This window comes from Fukomys damarensis, unplaced genomic scaffold (assembly GCF_012274545.1).
Source record: "Fukomys damarensis isolate Sample0158 unplaced genomic scaffold, DMR_v1.0_HiC HiC_scaffold_28, whole genome shotgun sequence".
Lineage (NCBI taxonomy): Eukaryota > Metazoa > Chordata > Mammalia > Rodentia > Bathyergidae > Fukomys > Fukomys damarensis.
The window spans coordinates 17125462-17142507 of record NW_022900940.1 but is presented as its reverse complement, the minus strand read 5'-3'; the positions used below and the strand labels follow the sequence as shown (position 1 = coordinate 17142507).

Sequence of the window (17046 nt, the reverse complement as noted above, 5' to 3'; positions counted from 1 at the left end):
TATCCGTTTTCCTACAAATGTTTTGAATTTATCCTTCTTTAGAGCCAAGTAGTATTCCATGATATAGAGACACTGCCTTTGCTTTATGCATTTGTTGATGGACACACAGGATTCTTCTAGGATTGAGTCATTATGAATTGTGCTGCTATAAACACTGGTATGCATATATTGCTACAGTATGATGTCTTTAACTCTTTTGGGAAGATACCTAGAAGGAGAATATCTAAGTTGGATGGAATTTCTATTTTTAGTTTTTTGAGAAGCCTCCAGCAAGACAGGATGGAAGTGGGCCTGTTGCAGAAGTCTGGGGAAGAGAGGGGCATAGGCTGAGTTTGCATCAGTCGATAGGGCACAGAGTCTGGGACAGGGAATCCCTACCTCAGAGCCCTCTTGAATTTTTTAGGAGATGAACCCTGCAACTTTGGGGATGGTCTGCAGCTGGGGATGCTTTGGGCAGCAGGGGAACAGCGAAGATAAAGACCAGAGAGGGAGGTGAAAACACAAAACAAAACAAAACAAAACAAAAAAAGCCAGAGAGAACAGGCTCTGCCCTGGAAAGAGCAGGGAGGACAATCTTCTAATGGGTACCACGGGATGTAGCTCTTGTCTTGGGATAGGTCTGGCTACATTTTTGTCTCCATTTGTAAAGGTCTGACTTGCCTCCTGCCCTGCTAAAGACAGCACGGATGCAAGAGCACTTGGCCAAGCGAGAGCAGCTAGGTAAGAAACATGGCCAGAGCTGGGGTTTGCATGATCATTTGAGGATATGGGACAGTAGTTACCAGGTGGGGGACTGAGACTAGAGAACCCCTCCCATGTCTCTCCCAGTGTGACCCCCAAAATGGCTGTGTTAGTCAGCTTTCTGTCATTGTAACCAAATACCTGGGAAAAGCAACTTAAAGGAAGATTAGTTTTGGTTTATTTCAGTCCCCCATCAGCCGGCTTCAAGGCAGAAGCACCGTAATGAAAGTGCAGGTGGAGGAAGGTTGCTTACCTCATGGTAGCTAGGAAGCAGAGACAGAGCAAAAGAGCCAGAGAGAGAGGAAAGGGGCTAGGTTTGAGAATGTATACTTTTGGTAGTCTCTCAGTGATCTTCCTACAACCAGACCCCACCTCCCAATAACACCCCGAGTGATGAACTTATCAGTGGGTTAATCTGGTTTTTTTTTGTTTTTTGTTTTGGTGTTTTGAGACAGGGTTTCACTATGTAGTTGAGACTGACCTGGAACTCACTATGTAGCCCAGGCTGGTCTCAAACTCACAGCAATCCTCCTGCCTCAGCCTCCTGAGTGCTGGGATTCCAGGTATGTGCCACCACGCCTGGCTCTAATGGGTTAATCTGTTGATGAGGTTGGCACTCCTATGACCTAATGACTTTCCAAAATTCCCACCTCTAAACACATGAGGCCTTTGAGGTCATTTTTCATTGCAACTGTAGCATTCTGCCCCTCGTCCCCCAAAGCTCATATCACAATACAAAGAGCATTTAATTTATTTCTAAGAGTTGCTGAGATCTCAACAATTCCAGCATCGCTCAAAGGTCCAAATCCAAAGTAACCTGTGAGACTCCAGGTAAACTCTTGTAAGCCCCTGTGAAAAGCAAATTACACTTTCAAGATACAATGGCACACTGAAATGGGTAGATGTTCCCATTCCTAAGGGAAGGAATGAGACTAGAAGAAATAGGACCAGGTAAGGGTGTTATTGCAGCTTTGGCCTCACTCCCACAGCTTCACAGTTGCCATCTCAGGGGCTCCTTTAGGGACTGTGACAACAGTGCCTGGCCTTCTAGGCCTTCTTTTTCTTTTTTTAACTTTCATTACATTTATTGGTGCATTTTATGTGTATGATACAGTTATATTCATCATTGGGATCTTGTACCTTTATATGATGTATCTTGGTTCTTATTTTTTCCCCGTTCTCCTGCCCTCCCTTCAACCCCTCCATCCTTTCCTATTTACAAAGACTTTGTTTCCATTTTTTCCTTTTCTCGTTTTTTTTCCTTTCCATTCTTTTCTTTCACCAAACCTTCCCACTGCCCCTTCCCCTTTAGACTTTTTCTTCCTATTTCACATTAACAATTATGCATTTTGATCCTTATTTACACTTTCAGTTAATCACATCAGAGAAACTATTTGGTATTTACTGTGTGTCCTATTTATTTCACTCAAGAGTATGGCCTCAATGTGCATCCATTTAGGTCCACATGTCTCTAGTTTCTTATTCTTTATGGCTGAGTAGTATTTCATTTTATGAAAAAAACCACATCTTCTTTATCCAGTCTCCAGATGATGGACAATTGGACTGTTTCTAAGCTTTAGCTATTACAAACTGTGCCACTATAAACATGGGGGAGCATATATCACTATGGTCTGATTCTTTTAATTCTTTTGGGAAGATACCCCCCAGAAAAATAGCTGGGTGAAATGGGACCTCTAATCCTAGTTTTTTGAGGTATCTCCATATTGATTCCCACAGTAGTTGCATCAGTTTGCACTCCCACCAACAACGGAGAAGGGTTCCTTTCTCCCACAAACCCCACCAGCATTAGTTATAGGTTGATTTCTTGATAGCAGCCATTCTTTGTGGGGTGAGGTGGAATCTCAGTGTTGTTTTCATCTGCATCTCTCAAATGACCAGTGATGTTAAACATTTTTTCATATGTTTATTTGCTCCTTTTGCCTCTTTTTGACTTCTTTATATATTGTAGATAGTAGACCTTTATCTGAGGAACATCTGGTAAAAAAATTTTTCCCACATTTTAGGTTGTCTTTTAGCTCTGTTGGTGGTTACTCTTGCAGTACAGAAGCTTTTTAATAAGATGAGATCCCAGTTGTTGATTATTTGTGCCCTCCTAGGCCTTCTTTTGAAAAGTGGGTAGCATTGTCTGTGATCTCATAACTCTTGCATTCTCCATGCCTACAAAACCAGCATATGCAGACAATGCCAAAGTCTGCCACCAGCTTCAGCAGTAGCTAGGTCCCCTTGGACCATGGCTGCAGTAGTTTCAGAGTGCCTGGTTTGCTGAAGTTGGGGAAACACTTTCCTTCTGGCCCCCAATGCCAAGAATGCTCTGGGGCTCTTTTCTCAAAGCAAAATCCTTCAAAATAATTTATAATTTTCCACCCTTAAGCCCACGATAGATTGGGTCTGGCCAATTCCTGAGATGCCTTCAATGCATCTTTCCTAGTATCCTAGTGCAAAATATCTGGTATCTTTTTAATGGCACTAGTCTCTTAAGCAAACACTCCTTCTTTGGCCCCAACTTTACATATACGTCTTTTCTGGTCAAACAAGTTTCTCAGATCTTTTGACTCTGCTTTTTGCTTATGATTCTCATTGTGAGTCTGGTTAAAAAATCCAACAATAGCCCCATCACACCCTGAATGTTGGGCTGTCTTGAAACTTCACCTTTAAGTCGAGTGTCCTATGAAATATCATGACATGAAAAAAATGTAGGTAAGTTCTTTGCCAGAATGTAGCATGTATGACCTTTAATCCAATTCCTAACAGAGTTTTTATTCTCATCTGAAACCTCATGAACAATTTTCATTGTGTGCATTCCTATCAGCATGGTGCTCTTCTGAGCTTCAACCAGAGTCACTCATCATGCTTTGCTCACAGAATTCTAGGGCTTACCAGCCTGCATCTCCAAGTGTTTCCAAATTCTTCTTGAAAACCCACTTCCAAAGGTTTCTGAATCATGTGGTTAGGTGCAGTCACAGCAAAAAACTCCTTTGTCTGGTACCAATTTTGTGTATTAGCCATTTTTTTTTAATCACTAGAACAAAAAATCTGACATATACAACGTAAAGGACAAAAGGTTTGTTTGGGCTAATGGTTTCAGTCCATGATCAGCTGACTTCAAGGCAAAAAATTTGGTAGAAGGGCAGGGCAGAGGAAAGCTGCTAATATCATGGTAACCAGGAAACAGAGTGAGTTCAACAGATCCAGAGAGAGAAAAGGGGCCAGGGATAAGAATATACCCTTCTAGGTTATGCCCCTGGTAGCTTACTTCCTCTAACCAGGCCCTACCTTCTAACACACATATAGGTATGAACTCATTAATGGCTTAATCCACTGATGAGATTAGTGTCCCTGTGACCTATTCACCTTTCAAAAGATCTACCTCTGTGTTAGTTATTTTTCTTGTTGCTGAGGCAAAATACCTCACACCAAAGGCTAAAGGGTAATGGGTAAAGGGCAAAGGGTTTATATAGCTCACAGTTCTTAGAGGTTTCAGTCCATAGTCAGCTGGCTCCAAGGCAGGGTAGATGGCAAACAGGCATAGCAGAGGAGAGACAACATGGCACACACAAGGTAGCAAAGCAACAAGGGACCTTAATAGTGTCTTTCTGCTCCTTTTTATCTTATTCAGACTACTGGGATTAGGGCGGTGCCAAACCAATCACTCACATGTAGTGGTTTAGTAATCACACGTCCTTAAAACTAGTAGCACACACTCTAGATTCACCCACCTATGACTGCATGAGGCTCTGCCGGGGGGGGGGCATCTAGACTCAAACCATAATAATCTCTGGACATATGAACCTTTGATGGGACATTTTTGATCCAAACCATAATAATGGCCATGGCTTTCCATATAACAGTCCACTTTTCTTGAATGAAGTCATTTTCCTGCTAGGACATAGTTTCATGTACAGGACCTGGATTTGATTTGGGCTAGGTAGTAGATAATAAGGGACGGCTCCCACTGGGACCTCACCTGTCAGGAGGTAAGACATTTTGGGGCACTGGGCAGCTGACCCCTGAATCAGCATCCTGACCAAGGAGAGCAAGGGTGTAGAGTGGCTTACTTGGGATACTACTTTGCTTATATGTGATGGTTTGGACTTTACTTTCAAATCCAGGGCCCTAAATCACCATTCTTGATTCTTCCTCAGATTTTATGGAAAACATGTTGTCTCATGGGAAAGGAGCTGCTTTCTTCTCCCATATTTCCCAGGGCATGCTGAGGGCCTACCAGAAGCTGAGCATTGAAATCACAGGTTGTGCCAACATGTGGGGCGAGTACTGGGACAACCTAATCTGTACGGTAAGGGAACACAGGTGGGCATGCACCTTTGGACTTCCTCTCTTCCAACACTCAACTCTCAGCCCTACAAAGCTCACTAAGTTGCAAGGTGATGCCCAGTGTGGGATGGGCATTCATAGCTGCTACAACCTCTGGGATTGATTGAGGCTGACATGGTTTAGGTAGGACAGATCACTATGAACAGTAGAGTTTTCTGTATCTTTTCCTATGAGATTCAAGGCTAGGATCCCAGGGAGGACACATGAACCAGAAGGTTGCTTGGCTAGGTCGAGACCTGAGTCTTGGAAAGGGAAGTAAGGAGTAGAGGGATAATAACAGCCTCTCTGTGTCATGCCTTTGCCTAGCCCTCTGTGCTTTCATTGATTTACCCAGTGGTCCATTCATTCATTCTGTTACTCAGCAAACATGGAGCCCCTAACTGTGTTTGGGTTCCCATGCAGATACCGAGGGGCATAGAAAGATGAATTAGATAGAAAATGGTGCCAGCAAGGAGCTCTGAGTTTACTATTGAGAGATGAAACATGCTTATATTGTCCTACATTGTTTAGCTGTTCCACAGAAGATTTTCATGAACTATTTGGTAATAGTAGACATTTGCTTTAATTGTATTGTGTATTACAAGTGGTTATTTATATTAATCCTCAAAGAGTTACTGTATTTAAATAACAGTAAGAGCAAAGAAGGCATTCCAGTGGGCAAAGGGTTTGAATAGGCATTTCAAAGAAAGATATATCCAGATGGCCAAAACATATGAAAATATGTCACCATCACCAGTAATTGAAGAAATGCAAACTAACTATGAAATATTGGTTTTGTCTGATTAGCAAGGTTTAAAATGTGTTGGTGAGGGTGCAGGGGGGAAAGTACTTCTGAGCTAAGATAAAGAGGTGCTATGCACCCACCAGTCCTTGGAAGCCCTTTGGAAGTGTGCTGGATACACATTTCGGGTGTTCCTGTAGAGAGAAGTAACTTAGTGTATCAACTGCTTCATACTAGGTTGCCTTTTCTTCTTAGAATTGCTTACATTGGGGTGGGCGGCAGCTTAATGACTCATGCCATCAGGGAAAGAGTAGATCACACCACTGAACTACATCTCCACAAGGGAATTCCGTAAAGCCCATCCCATGATGCTTTAAACTCTTGTAAGTAAAATTATCTAAACTGTTAGAAGAGAAGGCTACTAAAAGAATGTCTGGTCTGCTTCCCGTTTATACCTATGTCTTACCAACACGAAGGGTGGATAAGTGCACACAAAAATGGTAACAAGGGTGGAATTATAAGCAATATCCCCCTTTTTTTCTAAAAACAAGTAGTTATTACTTTTAATTACTAGAGAAAATTATAAAATTATTTACATGGAAAAGATACAGATATGTGATCCAAGAGGTTATGAAGGGCGGGAATCTGACGGTGAGAGTGGGGCTGAGCCCAGCGGGGACCAAGTCTGTGGGCTGGCTGGGCAAGCAAATGCCTTGCCTGGGAGAAATGCAACGGCAGCTGGTAAAGGTGACAGAGGGCTGTGTGTGTTTGCAGGTAGGAAACCTGCCACCAACAACCATACCAGTGCACATGGCAGCAGTGGGCTGCCCCATCAGCTCCCTGAGGCCCACCTACTACACCACTGACTGCTTTCAGAAGGAGCCTATCATCAGGTACCCACCCTTTACCTCATCCTTTGTTCTCTGATGGCCCCTGAAACCCTGTGGTATCTGGTCTAGGCTGTGCAGGCCACCTGGTTGCTCTCTAGCTGGCTCAGAGCCACCTGGTGCCACCTACAACTAGGTTCCAGGACATGACTGACATCTGAGCCTCTCTGAGGGCTTGGGTTGTGGTGCACATTAGTGAGTAGTCAATGTGGCCTGAAGTTTATACCAGAACTGGAAGCCATCTGGCATAGTTTTGGAAATGGGGAGGATTGCTGTGGCAGTGAGAAGGCCCAGGCCCCAGTCTATCAGATGACACGTGGGGAGGTTCTCTAGCCATGGGGCTCTGTGTTGCCAGGGTGAGCACAGACCACTGTGGGACCACTGTGGACCTCCTTCAGCCTGAGCCCCCATGCAGTGCTCTTCTCTGAAGTGCCTCTGCCTGTAGATATGTGCTGAATCTGGTCTCCTGCCTCAGGTTGGGTACCCATATCTCTGGAGGAGACACAATCAGCCGGACTCTTTGCCTGTATAACTCCAGCCCCTGTGGTGAGATGCTCACAAGATAAAGTGGGGTGAGGAGCCTAGTGGTGGGGGAAGATGGTGCTGGGAGAAGCTGATGGCTGGAGCAGGACTAGGAGTCCAGGTGGCCTGTGGCTACTAAGGGGGTCTCATGAGGGTCAAGGTTAGGGGGTGAATATGCCATTCCAGGGTTGTCAGAAAATTCTTGAGGACAGGACTCAAACTTGCCCAGCCATGAGTCTCCCAGAGTCTGTGGGACCACACAGTTTTGCTGTCATCAAGGTCACTGTACCTAGGGATGGTATTTCTAGAGAACTTTTTGTATTACTTTAGCCAACAGGACCTGAGTAGACACTGAGTGTGCTGTGAAGGGGCTCGGGATACACAGGGAGCAGAACAGTGGTCACTGCCTAGGGCTTCTGTCCTGACTGTGGTGCATTGAGGGTATTGAATTTGACTGTGTGGGAAGCCAACATGCTGGGGATGAATCGAGGGGCCACACTGCCCTGAGAAGGTGTATAGAGGCAGAGCCTGGGCGGAAAGGGAAGCCAGCATGACCTGGAAGAGCTACTCTGGGCCACAGGCAGAGCTACAAACAGCTCAGAGACTGAGGGAGGTGGGTAATCAGCCTGGCCACTGCAGAGTTCCCTGGGGAGCATTTAAGGCATTTTGAGGCTGGGACTCAGTGTTGAGAGCTAAGAGGGTCAGGGCCTGGTGCTATCATTTTTAAGTTCCTTGGATGAGTCTAAGGAAGATGCAGCCATGGCAAATAACCACTGCTTGATGACACCTCATTATTGGCTACAAGATATGTGTAGTTTTGAAAGGGTGTTGCATTCTACTCTCAAATTATATTTTAAAATATCAGTTTCTTCTTGCATTTCTGGTCATTTTGCCTTATGTTTTTAGCTAGTCTATTGTTAGAAATGCATTTGAACATTGAATCTTTTCACTAATTGAGTCTTCAGTCATCCCACATCATTCACTTTTGGTCCCTTAAGTGCTGCTGCCCTTAAATCCACATTTGTCTTATATTAACAGTGCTACATTTGATGTCTTATGGGTGTTCACCTGGTATCTCCTTGCCCACCCTTCTATTTTCAATCTTTATGATGATTTTCATGTGTGTTTTGGATTGACAACAGATGTTGTGGTCTGCTGTTTGGTCTGCAGAGTTCAGTTTGGGAGCTCGGACTGGGAGGGTAAGGCGCAGAATCACCAGGCAGACTCCGGGGAGGTTTCTGGAATGCTTCTGCTTTATTTAGGAAATGCACAGGCTTATATAGCTTATGTGTGGACAACCATGGGGGAGGAGCATGGGAGGAGCATTTACTTACATGGCACTTTCTTATAGGTTATGCAGATCTGTACATTAGTGGAGAATATTGAGTGATATCTTATTGGCTAGACATATGGTGGGGTGATTTTTCTTGGGTGAGGCGAAGGAGTCTTGGACTAGGGGCGGAGGTACAGCCTGTTAGACCCAGCCTCTATGCACTTAGGTGAGTTAGCTCAGTCTCAGAGAAGTCTTCGAGCTTTCTCAGAAGATAGGAGTGCAGCGCACCTGGCCCAGCCAGGCTTGAACTTCTTCCACAAACAGACAGCTTAGTTTTTGAAAAATACAACCTGACATTCTCTATGTTTTTATGGGAAAAGTCAGCCAATCCATATATTTCTTCCATATTTAAAAATGTACTTTAGTGTTAATTTTTGTACTTTATTCTTTTTCTGTGATTTTATTCTGTTTTCCTTCTGTTTACTTTGGACTTTCTCTTTGCTTCCCTTCTCTTTAGTAGGTCCCTCCTGTTCTTTGGGCTCATAGTCACATACATCTTCCTTTCTCTTTATTGAAAGTGAGATTGTCCACTGGACTTCAGGATACAGTGGTCATTGCAGACCTTAGTAAGAGGTGGGCACTAGGTATTAAGCGTACAAAACATGAGATCATGAGCATTGAGTTTTGTGTCCACCAGGTATTGTGGAGGGCCGAGCCCAGCCCCTGGCACTGTAAGATCCAATCAAAGGGATGTTGCCTGGGGAGTGGGTAAGAGATGACTACAAGGGGCAGGTGATTTTGACTAAATGGTGGGCTGGAGTAGGAAGCTTATTTATGATGGGGGAGGTCTCAACTTGCTTTGGTCCTGCTGGGAAGCAGTTAGACAGGGCTCAAGCTGGTGATAAAGGAAAGAGGGGTTACTGGATCCAGAGAAGAAGGGTATGAGCCAGGCTGAAGGCAGCAAAGGCAAACAGGGTAGCTGCAGACAGATGTGTAAGTTTGGGACAGGACTTCAAGGCACTTCTGGGAGATGGGGTGGGGCCACCCCAGGGCATCAGGGACGCAAAGGGAGGCGTCCGAGGAGAGAAGGAATAGCTTGGCATTGTCATGGCGGAGAGGGAGGGCAATGTGAGGGTCTAGTTTAGGTTGGGGACAGATGTATGGGGTGGCCATCTGTTTAGCTTGGAGGAATTCCTCCAGTGGTGGCCAGAAGGATGGTGTAGTTCAGTTCATCCAGGATTAGGCTTTGCCAGGTGGGTGGAAGGATGGGGATTAAAAGGGAGATAGATGAGTTGCTAGCAAGGCTGAGGCTGGACCCTCAGTGAGTATCTTGGCTGGGAAAGGAAGTAAAAGCAAGTAGGGGCTGGTAGATAGTGGTGGGTAGAGAGTGTGGAATTGGGGCCAGCTGTCCGCGAACCAGCCAGAGAGACAGGAAGCTGTGAAAAGGGTGGAGTCCCTGGGTTCAAGCATGTGGACATGATAACCTGGTCTTATGATCATGAGGGCTTCAGATGATTAAGCCAGGTGGCACAGGCCTACAAAGACTGTTCTGTAAAACATGAGAATTGCCTGGGGATGGCATTAGACAGTGAATCCCTCCCTCTGTGCTGAATATGGGAAAACAGATTGGTGGAGGCTGGGGCAGACCCTCCTCTCCTCCCTGTTCCTCCCCCACATCTGCCCCAGACATCCGTCTGGACTGGGAGACATACATGCCAGAAGACAGGGAGGACAAGCTGGTGGAGCTGCTGGTGTTTTATGGACCACCTTTCCCACTGAGGGACCAAGCCGGGAATGAGCTCTTGAGCCCCGAGATGTCCAAGCACAACTTCCTCGGGCCCCTGTGCCCCTCCAGTGTATCAGAGTCCAGCCGTGCAGCTACCCCATTGGTGAGCAGGGGTGCAGGGGTGGGCAAGCTGGCCACCGGGCCCACTGACTTGGACCCTCAGTAACACCTTGGCAACAGGTTAAGGACCATTCCAATGCCAGTGACAGGGCCGCAGAGCACATCATCTCAGTCATCCTGCAGGAGCATGAGGGGGTGCCTGCCAACCACCTGTTCAGTGTCAACCCCAAGCAGATGGTAAGTCAGGCAGAGCTGGGAGTGGCCTCATGGAGTCTGCACTGGCCCACCAGTGGGCAAAGGGCAGTGCTGAGGCTGCTGTTTCTGTGCCAGGTAGTCCCTGCTGGGGGCAGCAGCACCATCTACATCTCCTTCACACCCATTGTGCTTGGCCCTGAGACTCTACACAAGGTGGCATGTACTGGCTATGCCCTGGGCTTCATGAGCTTGGATAACAAGGTGAACTCTCCTGGCCGGGGTTGGGCACGGTCACTGCTTCTCTCTGAATGGCACACTGCCCACTCAGCCCAGGGACCATCAGTGATCTATGATGTGTTGGCCTTGGTAGGAGGAAAGAGATATTCCAGGGAGGAGCCATCGGCTGCAGGACTTTGCTGTGGGACCCCTGCGACTGGACCTGCATAGTTATGTGAGGCATGCGAAGTGAGTTGGCTCCCACTCCATGCCCCATTGGAGTAAGGTAGAGTTCTCAGAGACTAGGGACAGGAACAAGAGGGAGAGGAGCCAGCAGGGGGCCCAGGGAAAGGCTAGCCAAAGGCCAGGTGAGGAAAGAAGGATTGGCCAGGAGGCCCTGGATGCCTGGTGGCCCTAGTGGTATCTGTTGCCTGGCAGGCTGAGTGTGGAGCTGGATGACAGCGGCAGCATGGAGTTCTGGTGTCGGGCCAGTGACCTTATCCCTGACCAGCCCTGCTCTGGGGTGAGTGTGCTGCCCCACCTGCCAGTTTACCTGGACCTCATGTGTGCCCATAGACCCTTCAGGGGCACAGGCCTTGCAGTCTGAGTAAGCTCCTCAGGAAAGGGGTGGATGGACCCCCACATCCTTATCTCTGTGGCTGCCTAGGTGCTTAGTGAACTGCTGACCACCCGACACCTGAAGCTGATCAACACCACAGAAATCCCACAGTGCTTCCGGCTCTTGGTCTCCAGGCCCTTCTTGATTTCTCAAGATGCATTTACCTGGGACCACAGACCTGGCTCTGGACAGGAGCAGGAAGGTGAAGAGGAGACAGCCTCAGTGAGCAAGCAGCTGGTACTGGACCCACAGGAGAACATGCTGGTTAGTGGAGGGGTCCCTGGCCCTTGCTGTGATGCATACACTCACATGTGTACAGTCCACATGAATGAACCTACTCTGGGTGCCCTCCCACCAGACACCACCAGCACACACAGATCCTCTGTGCAGCGACTCACATGTGGACCAGACCTAGTGCTTACAGGCACATGTGTTACAGGACCACAGGCAGACTCCTCTCTGTGTGTTCTACTGATAGGCAGAGGCCACTGTGAGCCCTTCCACTTTGTCCCCAGACTCCCTCCCTTCTCATGTGCCCTCATTCAAAGGGTTGTTCCCTGACAGGACCACTGCTATAAATGTGAGAACTTCTGGGTCCCAGGAGCATTCCCCCCTCTTCTGACAAGTCATCAATGATAACAGGAACTTGGATTGTCAGAGGTGGAGGGTGGGGTTCTGAGAATGCCAAGGTGTGAGTGTGAGCCATGAACTTGTAGCACTGGAATGGAGAGGATACTCAGTCTTTGTGGGGTTTGCTGTGTGTACATCCCTAACTTCACAGTGGCTGCCAGGGTAGGTACCAGCTTGCCAAGGACAAACAGCCAGGCTGTGGGCCCGAGCCTCTCTCTTACCTCCCCTCCTGCCTCTGAGGCCCTTTCTCTTCTCCTCAGAAGCCTTCCCTTTCCGCTGATGCTCCCTAGAGCTCCAGCTGGGCTCTTGCCTCCCTCTGCACATTCCTGGGTCATCTCATCACTTCCAGAGCCTCAGTGAGCAGCCACATTCTTTCTTTCAAATGTGTCCTTCACTATCCACGTGGTGAGTGCCTCCACCAGCCAGCTGATGGGACTCTCCAAGGATCTCCTCACAGAGGGAGGGCAGATGGGCATAGATCTACAGCAGACAGCAGGAGAGCCTCCTTGACCACTCTGCTTTGGCTCTTCAGAGAGCTAAATGGAGGGGAATGTTCAGAGCACAGCCAGCAATGTCTTCCACCAGAGGTCTTCCAGGAGACTCTGGGGTTAGCAGCCAGGATCTCCAGCACCTCACTCAATATATGTATATGCTTGGACAGCTCTGGGGAAGCCCAGAGGTTCCCAGAACAAGGTCATTATGTTGTGGTGATGCACCTCACTGTGTGTGCAGCAATGCACGGGATCTGGCATCTGATAATTCTCCCCTCAGTTCTTAATCCAAACTTAGACTGCAGAACTGAATTCTCCATCGCCCTTGAGGCCCTGCCCTGCCCCATATTTATGCCTTCTCTCTGTAGGGGCATTTTATCTCAGCAGATACCACCCCCACACACCAAACTGCCCAAGTCAGAGCTCTGGTCCCCTCATCCTAGATAGCTCTCTCAGCGACCAGCCACCGAGTCCTAGGGATGCTTCTGTGAACTCTCTCTCTCAGTACTTCTCACTTCTCACCTCTAAACCCATATTTTAGTCTAGGGCAATGGTCTCCAAGCCTGGCAATATATCAGTGGCCTTTGGAAAAGTTGTTTCAAATACCAGGAAGCTTTCAGGCCCCAGTTCTAGAAATAAGGTCTGGGCTGAGATCCAGGAATCCAATGTTTTTTTTTTTTGTACCAGGGATCGAACTTGGGTCTTTGTGCTTGCAAGGCAGACAGTGGAACTATGGAGCTAAATCCCTGGCCCAGTAATACAATTTTTAACAAACTCATAAGTTGATTTTGATGAGCTAACACCAACGAAGTCTTTGGGAGCCAGGAGTCCCAACCCTATCTGGCTGGCCTAAGTTCTGGTCTTGGCCTCCTGATTATTGTCTTTAACCCTCTTGGGCTTCTGTAGCCTACTTCCTCACTGGAAGGCAATGCTAACTCTGATGCCCCCTCCTTCAAACCCATCATAGGTTTCACTGTCCTCAGGATAAGGACACAGTCCTTTCTTGGCCTTAGAAGGCCCAACCTCAGCTTGATCATGCTAGCCGGAAAAGGGCTGTTTGTTTGTTGTTTTTTCCTCTCTAGCCTGATTCCTGAAGGCAGGCAGTACTTGTCTGCTGCAGGATGAGGTGCCTGTCCAGATGAGGTTCAGGGCAGTGCTTATTCTTACTAGGCGAGGGTGCTGCCAGGCCAGTCTGGGCCCTGCAGGCTGTGCTGGGCAGGGTTGAGTGGGAGGGAAGCAGGACACAGCTGCCTGAGATGATGCATGGCTGGCAATGTCTGCTTCTGGGCAGGTGAACGTGTCCTTCTCACTCTCCCTGGAGCTGCTCTCCTATCAGAAGCTCCCAGCTGACCAGATGCTGCCCAGGGTGAACATTCAGCAGAGCTTGAGTGGAGATAAGAAGATGGTGTTCACTCAGGATCTGCTTGTGGAGTTCACCAACCAGACCACTCAGGCAAGTGCCAGTCTGCCCTCAAGGACCTGAGTGGGCCCTTCCATGCTGAGGATGAATGGAAGATACCAAGGAGAGGAACCTGGCCCCTGCCCTCAGGGTGCAGTCTTTCTAGAAGAGGCCCTGTGCTTTGACGGAGGAGGGTCATCCATCCTCACCTATTGTCTTAATTACTTTTCCCCTTGCTAAGACAAAATAACAGATATCCAAAGTTCAAGGAGGAAAGGTGTATTTGGCTCATAGTGTGTAGAGGGTTCATTTCATAGATGGCTGGCTCCAAAGCAGAGTGGCATCACAGAGGAGAATCAGTTCACAGCAGGCAGAAGGCAGAAGGCATCAAGGCATAAGCAGCAAGCTATAAGACATTTCTGTCTCATATTTTATCCAGGCTCTCTGCCCTTAAGGCGGGTAACACTCACACCCTTTATCTTAGCATTGCACCATGAATCAATCCCAGTATCACATCCTTGATCCAAGCATGACACAGCCTAGATCCAGCCACCTCTGAAAATCCCTATGACCTCATGAGGTTTTGGGGGACATCTAGATACAGGTCACAATACCTGTTGCAGAGAAAAATGAAGAGCTGGAGGGCAGGTGATCCAGGAAGCCTCCCCAAAGGAGGTGGCAGGTGAAGCCTGTGTATTGAGTAATCAAGGGAGAGGAAAAACCACTTCAGTAGGTCTAGGCTGAGGGAATGGCCTGGGGCTGGGGCTGGGGGTCAGTGAATACCTGAGGCAGGTGTGAGCACCAGGTTGCGCTCTGCAGGCCACAAGATCATGGTAAGCATTATGCAGCCAAGGTGGGCTGGAACCCACCTGGCAATACTAGTGAGGGGTGTGAAGAAATGGCCTGGGGGAGATTCCCAGAGGTAGAGCAAGGGAGACAGGGCACTGCAGTCCTGAGTCTGGCAGCTCCTGGGGCTTGGGGGAGGAGGCTCTGCATCACAGTGCCCATGGGAGCTTCTGGGACTGCCAGAGCTAGAGTAGGGCATGGGATGGGGGCCTGAGGGCCAGCGCAAGGGCAAGATGGCCCAGGGCCCAAGGAGCTGAGGGCTGGGTCTTAGACCCCCTGGGAGGGAAGAGGAAGGAAGGGTGCAGAAGGAGGGAGGCTGACCTACAGGAGAGCTGAGCACAGAGCTCCATGGTGAGGAGGGTTCCTTCTGGCCTGTCATACTCTAGCTTTTGTTGGCAGTGCCAGCCTTCTGCCACCTGCTATTCTGTGATTTCCCCCTGCTCAGCTTACAGCCTTGGGTCCCTGGGGCCAGTAAGATTCCCCATGTCTCAATGTCCCCAGCTCAGAGCCCCGCCACAGTGGACAGTGTCACTCCACCCCCTGCCAAGTCAAAGGCTCTGTCCCCTAGGTGGTGCCCTTGCAGGCCATCGTGGCTGTGCCTGAGCTGCAGCTCTCTACCAGCTGGGTGGACTTTGGGACCTGCTTTGTGAACCAGCAGCGGGCCCAGAAGGTCAACCTGCTGAACCTGAGTGGCTGCCAGAGCTACTGGACCGTGCTGATGGGTATGTCGCGCCCTCCTACCTGCCCGCTCACTGTATCATGGAGGCTGTGCCAAGCCGCCCAGGAAGGGGCTTGTGTGTCCACTCCCAGCAGGTGGGCACCTAAGGGCTGGCACTACCTGTCATTCCTGCACAGACGGCCAGTTACCAATGCCAAGCGGTACCACAGCAGGTGGACCTAAGGGCTGGCACTACCTGTCATTCCTGCACAGACGGCCAGTTACCAATGCCAAGCGGTACCTGGGTTGCCCTGCTCTGTGGTCCTGGCAAGACCAGAGGTGACACCTGAGAGGCAGGGCAGGCCTGGGGGCACACGGAGTCTTCCCAGACAGTACAAGAAGCCTGTGTGTGTCCTCCTTTCCTCTTGATGCAGCACAGCAGGAGACGGACAAGAAGGCAAAGGCCTTTGGGGTCTCCCCAAGCAGTGGGCTGCTGAAAGCCCGACCCACCAATGCTCCTCCAACCTCCATCACCCTGAAAGTGTTCTTCACTCCCAGGTACGACCTCTCCCAGACTCCCCAAGACTGACCAAAGCTTGGGGGCCCCTGCCCAGGGCCCTCCTGACCTTAGCCCTACCTGCTGCCACAGGAGCACCGAGCTGTACGAGTCCACACTGGTGGTAGAAGGCATGCTTGGTGAGAAGGCCTGCACCCTGAGGCTGTGGGGCCAAGGCTCTTATGATGAGAGATACGCAGCACCTCACTAGCCCTGAGGCTCTGCTCACCCCTCAGCCCCAGGTGAGGGACTAAAAATGGCCCAGGACTGAGGAGCACTCTGCTGGGTCACCCCACAGACTGGGGGCTTCTGAACAGCTCCTGGGAGGGAGGAGCCCTCTTCCAGGCCAGAGATCTCAGCCAAAGCTTGAATCATATGTCCCACAGTTAACACAAAGGAGAGTCCTCACCACCACGAAGACTGTGGCAGTTAAGAATCACTACTCAGAGCACAGAGAAGACCAACAAGACGAGATCTGGACCTTGGAAAAAAACCCCACCAAGCCTAGAGCACAGACATTTATTCCACTGCACCGCTCATCCACAAAACCACCTCCTCTGAGAGTTACAGGCTGACTTTGCCCTAGCTAGGCCCACAGCATCCCCACTCACTCCTTTATGGTGTTGTCAGTGTTCACATTTTCCAAATTGGATGCGGTGCCTTGATTTGCTGAATGTGCAGTGTGCATTTCCTTCTTTAGTGTCCCTCTCTGGCAACCAGAGGAGGATTGGATAGCTCTTCAAACCAGGGCCTCAGTTCCCAGGGTACTCAGAGATGACAGTGGCTCCTATTCCAGTCTTGATGCTCATGGACACCCCTCCATATGCCCTGTGGAAGTGAAACTGGTGGCTTGCTAGAGGCATGCTGGGCACAGGCCCAACCACCACTCCCCTGACCAGGCTACTCCGCATGGACCAAGACCCTCCTGGACACAGAGGATATAAAACCAGCAGACAAGATCTGTGGGAAAATGGTCTCTCAGGGTCCCCTTAGGCACACACTCAAGGTAGCAGATTCCTTCTGCAGCCAGGGTTGCTCTCCAGGCTAGACCTCAGGGAAAATGCAGATCACACTCCTAAAGTTCAGAGTACCT

General features: G+C 48.9%; 1 protein-coding gene across 6 annotated transcripts in view; it reads left to right on the top strand.

The window, feature by feature from the left end:
- The window catches only part of Dlec1 (DLEC1 cilia and flagella associated protein), a 57629-nt gene extending 41086 nt beyond the window's left edge, over window positions 1-16543 (top strand). For 3 of the 6 annotated variants that reach the window (XM_019208274.2, XM_019208272.2, XM_033756884.1), the window contains 14 exons: window positions 650-720; window positions 4905-5056; window positions 6590-6708; window positions 7178-7248; window positions 10184-10386; window positions 10464-10580; window positions 10674-10799; window positions 10909-11003; window positions 11193-11277; window positions 11422-11637; window positions 13786-13947; window positions 15308-15461; window positions 15837-15955; window positions 16340-16543. In XM_019208274.2, the coding sequence (XP_019063819.1) occupies window positions 650-720; window positions 4905-5056; window positions 6590-6708; window positions 7178-7248; window positions 10184-10386; window positions 10464-10580; window positions 10674-10799; window positions 10909-11003; window positions 11193-11277; window positions 11422-11637; window positions 13786-13947; window positions 15308-15461; window positions 15837-15955; window positions 16340-16528 (1879 nt within the window). In that variant the 3' untranslated portion in view covers window positions 16529-16543. Of the gene's footprint in view, window positions 1-649; window positions 721-4904; window positions 5057-6589; window positions 6709-7177; window positions 7249-10183; window positions 10387-10463; window positions 10581-10673; window positions 10800-10908; window positions 11004-11192; window positions 11278-11421; window positions 11638-13785; window positions 13948-15307; window positions 15462-15831; window positions 15956-16046; window positions 16196-16339 lie in introns of those variants that run through there. The other 3 variants (XM_010629702.3, XM_010629704.3, XM_019208273.2) reach the window with 3 other exon arrangements.
- Window positions 16544-17046: the final 503 nt, after the last annotated feature.